At 32.7% G+C, this 13337-nt stretch overlaps 2 protein-coding genes across 3 annotated transcripts in view; one reads left to right on the top strand and one right to left on the bottom strand.

The window, feature by feature from the left end:
- Positions 1–2152, top strand: part of LOC107046569 — a 10049-nt gene extending 7897 nt beyond the window's left edge. Inside the window, exon 2 of the mRNA XM_015269208.1 lies at positions 854–2152. Within this exon, the coding sequence (XP_015124694.1) occupies positions 854–1507 (654 nt within the window). The 3' untranslated portion in view covers positions 1508–2152. The remainder of the gene's footprint in view (positions 1–853) is intronic.
- LOC107046567 (glycerol-3-phosphate phosphatase) lies at positions 1489–11574 on the bottom strand. 2 transcript variants are annotated; one of them, XM_015269201.1, is made up of 6 exons: positions 11518–11574; positions 11349–11438; positions 11171–11261; positions 6497–6745; positions 4095–4349; positions 1489–2518 (listed from the first exon to the last, which is right to left on the bottom strand). In XM_015269201.1, the coding sequence occupies exons 2-6, from the start codon at positions 11400–11402 to the stop codon at positions 2193–2195; spliced, it is 975 nt and encodes a 324-aa protein (XP_015124687.1). In that variant the 5' UTR covers positions 11403–11438; positions 11518–11574; the 3' UTR covers positions 1489–2192. The 2 variants fall into 2 exon arrangements, with proteins under 2 accessions (XP_015124687.1, XP_015124689.1); XM_015269203.1 differs by having other exon boundaries at positions 11349–11435; positions 11518–11545.
- Positions 11575–13337: the final 1763 nt, after the last annotated feature.

Below are 13337 nucleotides of genomic sequence, written 5' to 3'. Positions count from 1 at the left end.
CCTGAATTTTGGCGTCGCCTGAATTTTTGCGTCGCCTGAATTGTCTTAAATTTTGCCCTTATTTTTTTATTATATAGAGAGATACTTGAATGAATTTGAAACATCACATTTGAAGAAGAAGCCATCAGAATGCTTACTTTCGGAGAAATTCATAAACAATTCCAAATTTTCAACAATCATCGTAAAAATCTAATCAACCATTATAGGTATCGTAATAATCTTTTAATTTCGACTTAATGGCATTAAAACGAACATTTTTAGCTATGACTGAATTCATTTGAGGCATGTTATTCATCAAACAGCCATCCCGTCTGTCATCCATACCATACCGTTCATGACAGAACGGTATGGCTGTTTGTTTCCATCGTCAGATGACAGCTAGAAATGAATTCCCAAAGAACATCTTAATTTTGTTTTAATTTAGAATAATAAATACAGTTGAAGAGGAATACTTTGTGCATTTGAAACGTAGTGCAATTAAACTAGTTTACACATTTTTTTTTATGTTGATTATTGCTGCTGACCGAAACATGGCCCAGAAGAATTTGAATAATTTAAGAACATATGGTCGAGAACAACTATTCCATGTAAATCTTACACAAAGGTTCGATTCTATGTTCAATTCACCACTAAATATATAAAGTGTAGCATATCTCTATTACGATCGTCAATAAATGTTGAAAACTGAAGGAGCCGTATTTTATTTTCTGGGCATTCACAAAATTTTATTCTCCGCAGAAGCTATTTCGGCGCCTCGTAAAACCGAAAAACCTACGCAAATGGAATGCAATTACCCACTTCCTTCCCAATTGCTCTACATCCTCAGTCTTAATTTGTTTTTCATATATTACAGAAGAGTCTCATCCCAAACGAACCGAGTGAATCACTGAAGACAGTGGCCGAGGGTGTGAAGGTCTCATCAGACGAATTAATCACGAGCCTAAATGGAAAATTACCGGTTGAACGTGAGGCGGCGCCGTCTGTCCACCCCCGGAAGGGAGTTAAGAGCCCCATTTCAGCAAGAAAGGGCGTGGAATCAGTTTATCCTACTGAAGAACCCGACATCCCTGTTAGTATCCCAGATGCCAAGACAATTATGCTTGAGGAGCCAAAAGACATTCAAAATAAGACATCAACGAGTTCAACAACTGAGAGAACACCATACGACATTGACTTGATGAAATCAATTGATACAAATGAAACTAAAATTATTAAGCCAACTGAAAAAGCAAAAATAAACAAAAAATTCAAGCCTAAGCCGACGGTGACGATAGCCGGAGCTAGTGATGTTCAAAATGTTAAACCTAGTCTCGGAGTTCCCACAAAAATTCCACCACTCGGAATGTCGTCGAAGATCGATTACGTAGTGCCTGTCATAATAACAATATTAGTGTTACCACTGTTCGTTCTATTTGTGATATTTTTGTACAGAAATGGTAGAGAGTGCTGGGAGAAGAGGCACTACAGAAGAATGGACTTTCTCATTGATGGAATGTATAATGAATAATTTTATTTCTAATTATTCTCATTTATTATGTGCATTATGCATAGAGCATTTTTTAATCGTATTGTCAATTGTTTTTTTTATAAATATCTTACATCAGATTTTGAATCTCGTGGTTGTTGACGAGAAAGCATTTATCATGACAATTAACATAATTGATAATGGATTCAGTAGTGAAGTTGTCAGGGAAGATAATTCAATTTTGGGTGGGAGAGGTTTGGAGGAATTTATGAAGAGATCTTTTCTATAATTTATAAAATTCTCTTTTCGATATTCTTTATTAAATATATTTATGAAATTGTTGACCTCATCTGCGATTTTCGAGAGTTCTAATAGGTTTATTCTTCAGAAATTTCTGTCAAGAGATTGTTTTTTTTTATAGAAAAGTTCATAGAATATCGAATAGATTTTTCTTAATTTTCTCGTAGCCCAATAGTTACGAATATATTACCAGAATAGTCCACCCAAAATTTTTCGACTTCTCTCCCTTTGCTACAACTTTATAGAATTAGATTATAAATAAATAATGCCAACGATATTTTTAAATAAATATTTAGATAGTCACAGTTATTACTGGATTGAGTAAATATTATATTTTTGAAAACTATTTTGTTTTGAAGAATATAAAAATAAAGATATTACTAGAAATTTGTGTAGTAAAATTGTGGCATTCTAGAATGAATAATCATCAATTTTTTATGTGGGGTAGTATATCACCGATTGTTTGAGTATAGTAATCTGGAATTAATTCTTTATCGTTTGGATCATTGGATTTTTTCCAATTGTCGATATCACGAGTGTTTGAGACACCAGTTAGAACGAGTAGTGTTTTGAATCCACATCTTTTACCAAATAGAATGTCCGTATTTGCACGGTCACCAATCATTAGTGTACGTTTTGGGTCTATTTTGTATTTGTTCTGCAACATAACCGCAGCGTAGGGAGCGGGTTTTCCCATAATCGTTGCCTCACGTTCGGAACATGTCTCGATACTTCTTACTATACTCCCAGTACCTGAAATAATATTTTCAAAGAGAATTTCACAATTTAATTTTTTTTCTTTCATTTGAAGTTGATGTCTTCATTTGGATTGTCAAAATTGCAAAATCGGAAATTTTTTAAAATCTATTGTGCATTTGTCTCTGAGACGCACAGATTCAGAGGGAAATGTCAAATGTCAAATTTGATAACTCTCAAAATTTACTTTTTTTAAGGATATCCAAGTACTTTGGCTACTCTACTTTTGGAGGAAGATTTATGAAATAATTTAGAAATTGCAATTTTTTTAAAATTACGAGCATTTTCTATAAATAATTTATAAACAATCACTTTTTTGCCGCAAAAATCATTTTTTCGGAATTGTAACAAATTTACCCATATTCGGCATTTTACCAGAAATTGATTTCATGCTTAAAAAAATTATATTTCCGAAAGTTTAAACAATTTCAATTACTTATTTATAAACAACAAATGTTTAACAAAATTATAATTCTATGCAAACGGTAGTTTAAATGACGCTGAAAATTTAGGATCTTTTTCAAATTTTTTATCACACAATTTAATTAATAAATTTGATGATTGAAAATGGTTGAATCTACAGTGTGATCAGTACCAAACTGTAAAAGATACTTGGATAGCCTTAAGAAGAACCTTCCAATGAATTTCCCTTGATCTCTCCTTCTCTAAGACCTTTTCAAAGTATCTCTAGGTGCAGAAAAAATAAAAATTTGTGGGTTATTTTGAAAATATCTCTAAAAGGAGTAGGTTTGGAGTAAAATGCCTTTAGACGTTTTCTGTAGTCCGCAAAATATTCCGTAAAAAATGTTCGTCGACATTTTTCGATAAACCCACTGGTTTCAGAAGTACACTATTAAAAAATTTTGTCGAAAATTTCCGGTACACTTTTTGGAAATTTTTATCGAATTTAATTACCACTGCAATTTCGAGAAATTTCGTAATTGAAAATTAAGAATTTCGCGGAAAAATCAAAGATAGCGATAAATTTCAGTTCCATTTTTCCCTGAAAATGGATAGAAAACCAGAAAATTCCGGTAAATATATTCTTGAATTTTCAGGACAGTGACACTAAATGCGATTTACGGGGAAAAAGTCATGAAATTTCAGATTTCATTGAAAATTCAATGTAAGTTGGCACTGAATATTCATATCAGGTTGGACATTCAAATAAATTAAGGAATTCTCGTCTTTATGCTGCTTGAAAGTCTTAAATTTTACTGAATTTTCAATGAAACCTGAATGTTATCATTTTTCCCCCTAAATCGCATTCAGTGTCATTGTCCTGACAATTCAAGAATATATTTACCGGAATTTTCTGGTTTTCTATACATTTTCAGAGAAAAATGGAACTGAAGTTTACCGTGCTCTGCGATTATTCCGCGAAATTCAGAATTTTCAATTACGAAATTTTTCGAAATTGCAGTGGTAATTAAATTCGATAAAAATGTCCAAAAAGTGCCCATGAGAGTTCATTTTTTTTCTAACAGTGTATTTGCCAAATATGTGAATCAGTTTTTTACGTTTCATCTGTTCCTTGTGACTTTACCCACCCAATTATTAGTAATTTTTATACCTGGTATGACTAGTGTTTCCGATGCTGGGAACCTTTCGTCAGTATTGGTCGCGATAAACAGAATATCTTTGTTATTGAGGTACGTTGCAGCCTTCAGCATTTTCATGTAGTTGAAGTGCAGGTCAAATCCAACAAGAACAGCCCCAACATCTGGGTCTGGGGTAAAAGACTCCTCGTAGGTGAAATTTTCGTTGACTGGATCAGGTCCCACACCACAATAAGAGATTCCAGCTTTATCCAATTCCTTCGTGATGCCTAAATATCAATATAATTATGTGACAATATGATGAAAACTAGAAAATTTCCTACATATCAAATTGTAAATATTTTTTAAACTAGTTAAGTAAAAAATGACAGGGACGGTTTTTTGTAGTCCATAAAATAAATTAAGAATGTTATGAATTCTATAAATTTGATTAATTTCATGAACTAGAAGAACTTTCCAACAAAAAATTGAAAGGTCTATGTCTTTAAATTTTTTATGTTTATTCAACATTATCATTAGGAAATCGCTTGCTTCGTGCTATAAAAAAATAATTCTCCCAATTACTGAGTAATTCACATCACTACCGCAATTAACATGTGTCCAACACGTTTGCGACATCAAATATTCAATTTCAAACATTCATTTCCCTATTCCGAATGAATGAATTCCTGCAAGCAATGTCTGTTGGTAACTTTTCTAGACTTCTTACTATGGGAGATATTTGCGATGATTCACTTCGGACGTGAGGAGAAAAATCCAAAAATCTCATATTTTTAGAGAATTTGCAAAATAATATGCGGATTCGTTTCGAACTGGAGAAAAAACAAGTGGATATTTCATTTTTTTTATAAATGAGTATAGTTATTGTTGCTAATAGATTAGCAATTTTATTCCGAATGGACTCTATTTTTAAAATTTTTATTTCACTATTCTCTTCTATTTTTTTAATGTCATAGTACTCTCATCCATTAAAATGTCATCAAAATTTTGCGTATTATTTCGTTCTGTCAAATAATTCTACATTCAGACCCTTTCGTGTTTAATCAGGGCTTATTCAGGATTTAGCCAGAGTTAACCCAGTTTCTGTCAGAAACAAATTGGGGTCATGAATCAATATGAATAAGTATTCAACATAATAGACTGAGACACTGTCAGAAATTTTTCGAAATTTCATGGAAAATGTGGTAGTAATTCTCATGCGAGTGACATTGAATCCGATTTAGTGGAAAAATGGTTCTGAAATTTGAAGTTTTAGGTCGAATTAGATGAAATTCATGAGTTTTCAGTGGAAGTGAGACGGAAAGTTCGCAACCTGATTGAATTTTCAATGGAACATAAATATTCAGAAACAAAATGACAGGAATTTTCAAATTTTTCTGATTTTTCAGAATTATCACAGAAATATTGAACTGAAAAATCGAGTAATTTATTGATTTTTAGATCATTCGAATAGAAAATCAATGGAATATTTGATTTTTCAATTACAAGATATCCTGAAATTTTAGTGAAAATTAAACATGATAAAAATTTCCGGGACTTGACACGGAAAATTCAGACAAAAATTTTGAACATTATACCCGAGTTTAATAGAGATAGAGATTTTGATTTAAAAAGCTCATGACGGTTCTCACCATTTTTCAACACGATTAAGAAGGCATTGAAATGTACTTTTTAAGCCCTGATTTAATTGCTATTACTGATTATTCTTTCAGTAATCATGGAAAAGCCGATTTTCTCTTTCAAATCGCAATCATACTCTGACAGAATCAAGAAAGTATTGTTATCAATGGTTTGAACCGTGACTAATTCCATTTTGATGACAATTTTTTCAGTGATCGCTGAAAAATCGATTTTTGGAAAAATGTCAGCTTTTTCGAATCTGTATAAAAAATTGAATTTGAATTGGTGCCAATGAATAAAGCCTTATTAAAGTCTACATTCACGAAAAAAAATCATGAAATTCAATTGATTTGTTATAAAAACATTTCGAAAAAAATTAAGAACAAAGACCACATATATACATACAGACAGCATCTGAAGATGACATAATCAAACTTTTTAAACCATATTTTGTTAGCCTAGCACAAAAAATTGGAAATGTAAATTTGAGTGATTGCAACTTTTCCATTCGGAAAGGAAAAAGAAAAAAAACATGTTGATGTTGCAGAGGTTGCAGAATATCTGAGAAGCTAGTGGGTACAGAGAAAACTATCATCTTTAGATATTTGCCGAAAAACCTTCACATGAATTTTGAACTTCTCTTGTACAAAAACTTCACGCAAAATTTTGCTTCGTTCCTCTAACTAATGAGTGATATAAATATTTTTAGACGCTAAACCACAATTCAACAATCCGAGGTAAGTTTCGAACCAAAAATGTTGAGCTTCAATCACTAAATCGATCCTTGTTTACAAACCTGGTGATCCAATTGTGTACACCTTCTTGTCAAAATTAATATCCTGTAGATACTTAGCAGCTAAGTACGATGTACAAAGAACACTATCGGTGCTTGCAATAAAACCTAAATTTTTAGCTTTTGCAACGAACTCTTCTCGACTTTTTGTGCTGTTATTTGTCACGTAGAAAATTCTCTTCCCAGTGTTGTGAAATGCATTCATTACGTTCGCTGCATTGGCGATTGGATTGTTTTGAAGCCATAGAACTCCTGAGAAAAGAGAAAAAATATAGCTTCATCATTGATCATTGATAAATCCAGGGATGCCTATATCGGAGTGGTACGGCAATTTGAGGCAATAATTAATTTCTGCATTGCATGATTTTTTCACTAAATAAAATGATGGAGTATGAAAATAAAAAATGATTGATTGATTTCATTCAATTGATTAATTTTGATAACTAGATAAAAAATTGGAAGTTGAAAATCTCTGCAAAGTCATTTATTTTTCGTTTGAATCGGTTAAGTAAAGTCGAAACTACGAATGTCGTTAGTGGTGACCCCAACAAACACTGGTAGTTTTTAATTGTTTTCAATATTACTAGTTGCGAACATTGTTTATTTAACATTGTTTATTTATAAACATTTTTTCAGGACTTTTTATCTATCTATTGGTATATTTGTCATGGTGTATCATTTTATTGGACGGTTTGGCTATTTTTGAGTCTAAATTGACTTCACTAATCGTTGCGGTGGGGGAATCTACAGGATTTGATTTCAAATATTTCTCAATGCTATTGGGCAATCAACAAAATATCCAGTTTTTCAATGATTTAATTGAGATAATCAAAAAAAAATACCTAGTTTTATTCTATGGAATCTAACGAACATTTTGAAAAAGGAAAAGTTTGAATCGGATGAAAATTGTGGTGCAAGGAGCATTTCAAGGCCAAAACCACGAAAAACGTTTTCGCCTGACATACGAGGTAAAATGAGTTAGGTACGAAATTTTGCTTAGTTTTTTAGATACCCCATCATATATAAAAAATCTCTCAATAGTTATTTTCATCAACCGAAGACTTTCAAATTTCACCAGGGACCCCCCTAAAAGATGATAAAAGCTCCATTATACTGCATAAAATATTTGTTCTACGATAAATATCGAAATTAATTCGATCATCCGATGTGTTCCAACACTGATTGATTCATTCTGATTAAAAACTAAAGAGAGGATTCACAAATCAAATGGAGAATATTGAATGTTACACTGGACTTGTTCAAACACTGATCGGTTAATTTTCATTAAAAACTGAAGAGAGGATTTACGAATGAAATGGAGAATAGTTATTGACTTCCTATTCATCTCAGGAATGGATAATTCTGAACAAAAAATTATGAAAATAATTTCTGTAACAGAAAAAATTTTCCACAGAAAGTGTCCTGAGGTCATTCCTGACAACTCATAATTACCGAGATAATCTGAAATTAAGGAGATGGCTCTTGTTCAAATCAATCGTTAAACTTTTTTCATTGCTCGCTTATCTTTGAAATGAATGCTTTTAGAGGAAAATGTCAAATGTCGAAGGTTTTTCTACGAAATTTTTTCATGTGTGTCTCAAAAGCAGTATTTATTGATTTTCTATTCATCTGAGGAAGGGATAATTTTGAACATAAAATTATGAAAACAATTTTCGTAACAGGAAAAATTTTTCACGAAGTCTTTTCGCGTCATTCTTGACAACCCATAATTATCGAAATGATCAGAAATTAACGAGATGACTCATGTTCAAATCAATCGTTAAACTTTTCCCATTTCTTGCTTAAGGATATTCAAGTAGTTTGACTATTTTTTCTCCAGTGAAATGCGTTTCTACTTTTATAGTCGAACATCACACCTTTCCTTTCAGCCTCATTTGATCCGAAGTTTCCGGACATTTCACAATGATTTTATTATTTAAACTTTGCAGGTCTGAATTTGAATCTCGATATTCAACCGTTAGAAAAAATTTTAAAAATCTGGAAAAAAATTGGAAACTTTACTTTTGGAAGAAGATTAATGAAATAATGAAAAAATTGTGATTATTGAGATTTACGAACATTTTCTATAAATAATTTATAAATAATCAATTTTCCACCATACAAATCATTTGTTCAGAATTATAACAAATTTATTCATATTCAGAATTTGTCCAGACATCGATTTCATGCTTGAAAAAATACGATTTCCAAAAATGTAAACAATTTCAATCATTTATTGATAAACAATGAATGTTAAAAAATGAATGAATTTTTTCAAATTTTTTAAGACGTTTTTTGGAGGCAGTATCAACAATTCAAAGTTTCAGGAAAATAGTGAAATGGCTTTACGACGGTCTTTTTCAGGTAGTGAATGTCCCTCCGCGGTAGTGGAAATTTTTTCGAGGAGTAATTCACAGCTGTGCCCGGGTAGGTTGACCGAATTACCTGGAGAGACCCTTCCCTATCGACCGTGTGAAAAACGGATAATAATTGTTCTGATTTTTATAAAAACGATGAGTAGTGAATTTTAATAATTTTCTCCCTGAATTTTTAGATAGCAGCATTGTTATTCCATCTTCAATGGATCGCTTTAAAGCGGCACGCATGAAAAAATTTAATAGAAAAACCTAGCGAATTCGTTAGCAAATTCCATCGGATTTCTATTGAACTTTCTATGAGTTTTTGGCCGATTCTACTGAAATGTTCCACAGAAAAAGTTGATAAAATTCGATTTTTCTGTATAACTTATTCTTTTCAGATTTTTTCCACAGAATTTTCTCTGCTCAAATTTTCCAAGTTTTTTTATTCTATATTTCTTTTCTTCTCATCAAGAAAATCAAACAAAACAATTTTGAAAATTTGAGCCGAGGAAATTCTATAGAAAATATCTCAATAGAATAAGTTTTGTAGAAAAATGGAATTCTTTTGACTTTTTCCGTAGAATATTTTCTAGTGAACATTTCAATAGAATATGGCAAACGAATAGAAAGTTCAATAGAAATGCAATAGAATTGTCTAGCGAATTCGCTAGGTTTTTCTATTAAATTTTGAAATTTTGGTGAAAAAAATTGACACCGTTAGCGTCCGAAATAATCGGGGGAGCTACAATGATTTTTTTTGTTTTCTTCTCCATTTCAGATCTAAATTCTTCAAAGCACCAAAATTGAAAATGACAGTAGATTGGAACATTTTCTGAACTTTTCGATGCAAAAAAAGTGGGGAATGATCCCAAATGATCGTTTGAAACAAATATACGAAATTACAATTACATTACCAATTTATTTGAAACATCACTTCAAATCAATATATTTTCGGCAATTAAGTTTCACCAGGATCGTCATAAAATTGACAACACCACGACAGTAATGGCATTTAACAATTATAAAAAAAATGTAATTTTTATGGATTAAAAAATGGGGGTGTGCTATGATATATTAGGGGTAAAAAAAGGCGTAGTCCCCTTCCAGGAAGAGTAGCCAGCTGAATGACCGTCTCCACTTCAGGTATATGGTCCCCATTATAGGACTGGGCAGTAGCCAAACACGCGTCGCTGCCCAAAAACAGACGATTTTCTTTTGCATTTTTCTCTGGTTTAGAAAAACAGAATCATCGTTTTATGAGATTACAGGAATATAATTACATTATCTTTTGACAAAATTCGAGAAGAATTAGTCCATTTGCAAAAGCATTTAAACGCGGTTGAAAATCGTAATTTTCATCCAAAATCACGCTTTTTAATTACGGAACGAATGAACTGAGGAATTCGGGAAAATACTCAACATGTTCTTTATTTTTTTGAGAACATGTTCCAGGACGTAATGATGAAAATGAAAATATTTCCGCGAAAATATCGTAAATGTTAACTTCATAGCGTTTTCCCCGAGGATAATGCCATAAGAACTTTCGAAACTTTATGCTGCCCCAAAAATCCGCAAAAATTCACATTGTCTTCCCATACGGCCTATCATCGTTTGCGTGTGCAAACACATGCATGAAGAAAATTTCATAAGAGATCACTACGGGAGGCTGGTTAATGACACTGAATATTTATCATTTTTTTCAAATTTTTCTCACGCAATCTAATTATCAAATTTGATGATTGAAAGTGGTTGAATCTGTAGTATGGTGTGTAAAGAAAATTTTCTAAAAACAATCTATAAATAATCAATTTTCTACCATAAAAATCATTTGATCAGAATCATAACAAATTTATTCATATTCAGAATTTGTTCAGACATCGATTTCATCCCAAAAATAATAAAGTTTCCGAAAGTTTAAACAATTTCAATTACTTATTTATAAACAACGAATGTTAAAAAATGATAACTCTGTGCAAAATGTAATTTGAATGACGCCGAATATTCATAATTTTTTTCAAATTTTTCTCACGCAATTTAATTAACAAATTTCATAATTGAAAATGATTGAATCTATAGTGTAGTCTGTACCAAACTGTAAAAGATACTTGGATATCCTTAAAATAAATGGTTTTAGAGAAAAATGTCAAAAGACAATTTTTGTGGCTAACTAAATCTCTTAAAAACCATATCTTTACCCATTATCCCCTAGGCCACTCATTCCGATGATAACTCCATCATAAACAAGACACCCCGACTTATACTCGTACTCGACTAAGAATCGAAAAAATGAATGAATCAGTGATTCAATAAAAATTACCATCGCAATCAGCCAAAATCGTGTCGAATGAATTCACGATTTCCTCGATTTTCTCCCTTCCAAGACTCTTCAAGTTGATCGCTGCCATATCCTGACAAAATATCACATTGTTATTACATAAATAATTTGAAAAAAAATACGTCTACGTCACATCATACCACGTTATTCGACCACTCACTTCTTCAATGCTCCAACTTCTCCCCAACAATTTAGAGAAGTTCCTAAATATCATCAATAGATGTATTTTCTTTTCTGCAACCCCCAACTTCTGAAATAACCCTCAGTAATTATCAACGAAAAATTATTCACCCGTTAAGAATCAATTCTCGAGTAATGGGAGCACTGACCTTGGATTCATTGACACTCGCGCTCTTGAATATCGCACGGGACTGCGGGAAATTTAACCTCACCAATCTGTCACTAGCTACTGCGCAGACTCGCGTTGCGCCCAGAGTTGCCAGATTGGGCGATTTGCCGCCAAAAAGGCGATTTTCGAAGTTCCTTTGGCGGCTAAACATGGGCGCTGGGGGTTTGGTGATAATTTGGCGGGTTCATAATGTTTAGGGCTCGAGGAAGAAAATATTTTCGTCACATCTGCACGGAAAGTTCGATTTTCCTCCCCAAATTACGGGAGGAAAGTGGCTTATTCCATTCCTCGGATTTCTGTTGTTTTTGACGATCCTCGGAATGACATAACCCACGTTTCTTTCCTGCATTTACGAAGAAAAATCGATCGATCGAAATATACCGTGCAGTTATGACGAAAAAGAGTATGTGTACCTAGGAAGGAAACAGGACATCAAAATCCGCGTGTTTACTCGGCTTCGCCTCGGGTAGTAATCCATACGCGGGTTAGAATGTCCTGTTTTCCTCCCTTGGTGCACAATCTACTATTTTAATATGTCAATTTTAATAGCGCTTTTCTTGAACTGTTTTTTTTCAAACTTATCTGAATGTGTTTCTTCAAAACTACTTTTTTTGTTTATAATTTTTACATGTTTCTTGAAACCTGGATTAACTTCTAAAACAATTCAGTAGCGAAGCGGTAAACCCGGGTTAAGTCGATTTTGANTTTCTACCATAAAAATCATTTGATCAGAATCATAACAAATTTATTCATATTCAGAATTTGTTCAGACATCGATTTCATCCCAAAAATAATAAAGTTTCCGAAAGTTTAAACAATTTCAATTACTTATTTATAAACAACGAATGTTAAAAAATGATAACTCTGTGCAAAATGTAATTTGAATGACGCCGAATATTCATAATTTTTTTCAAATTTTTCTCACGCAATTTAATTAACAAATTTCATAATTGAAAATGATTGAATCTATAGTGTAGTCTGTACCAAACTGTAAAAGATACTTGGATATCCTTAAAATAAATGGTTTTAGAGAAAAATGTCAAAAGACAATTTTTGTGGCTAACTAAATCTCTTAAAAACCATATCTTTACCCATTATCCCCTAGGCCACTCATTCCGATGATAACTCCATCATAAACAAGACACCCCGACTTATACTCGTACTCGACTAAGAATCGAAAAAATGAATGAATCAGTGATTCAATAAAAATTACCATCGCAATCAGCCAAAATCGTGTCGAATGAATTCACGATTTCCTCGATTTTCTCCCTTCCAAGACTCTTCAAGTTGATCGCTGCCATATCCTGACAAAATATCACATTGTTATTACATAAATAATTTGAAAAAAAATACGTCTACGTCACATCATACCACGTTATTCGACCACTCACTTCTTCAATGCTCCAACTTCTCCCCAACAATTTAGAGAAGTTCCTAAATATCATCAATAGATGTATTTTCTTTTCTGCAACCCCCAACTTCTGAAATAACCCTCAGTAATTATCAACGAAAAATTATTCACCCGTTAAGAATCAATTCTCGAGTAATGGGAGCACTGACCTTGGATTCATTGACACTCGCGCTCTTGAATATCGCACGGGACTGCGGGAAATTTAACCTCACCAATCTGTCACTAGCTACTGCGCAGACTCGCGTTGCGCCCAGAGTTGCCAGATTGGGCGATTTGCCGCCAAAAAGGCGATTTTCGAAGTTCCTTTGGCGGCTAAACATGGGCGCTGGGGGTTTGGTGATAATTTGGCGGGTTCATAATGTTTAGGGCTCGAGGAAGAAAATATTTTC

Source organism: Diachasma alloeum, unplaced genomic scaffold (assembly GCF_001412515.2).
Source record: "Diachasma alloeum isolate Michigan unplaced genomic scaffold, Dall2.0 Dall_scaffold_01509, whole genome shotgun sequence".
Classification (NCBI taxonomy): Eukaryota; Metazoa; Arthropoda; class Insecta; order Hymenoptera; family Braconidae; genus Diachasma; species Diachasma alloeum.
The sequence above is the reverse complement of the archived record's forward strand: the minus strand, read 5'-3'. Positions and strand labels throughout refer to the sequence as shown.

Coding starts and splice junctions, on each gene's coding strand:
- LOC107046567 (XM_015269201.1), bottom strand. CDS start 11,402: ATGATATTTAGGAACTTCTCTAAATTGTTGGGGAGAAGTTGGAGCATT. Junction 6,746..11,170: donor GATTTTGGCTGATTGCGATG/GTAATTTTTATT, acceptor CTCTTTTCTCAG/GAGTTCTATGGCTTCAAAAC. Junction 4,350..6,496: donor GTACACAATTGGATCACCAG/GTTTGTAAACAA, acceptor ATTGATATTTAG/GCATCACGAAGGAATTGGAT.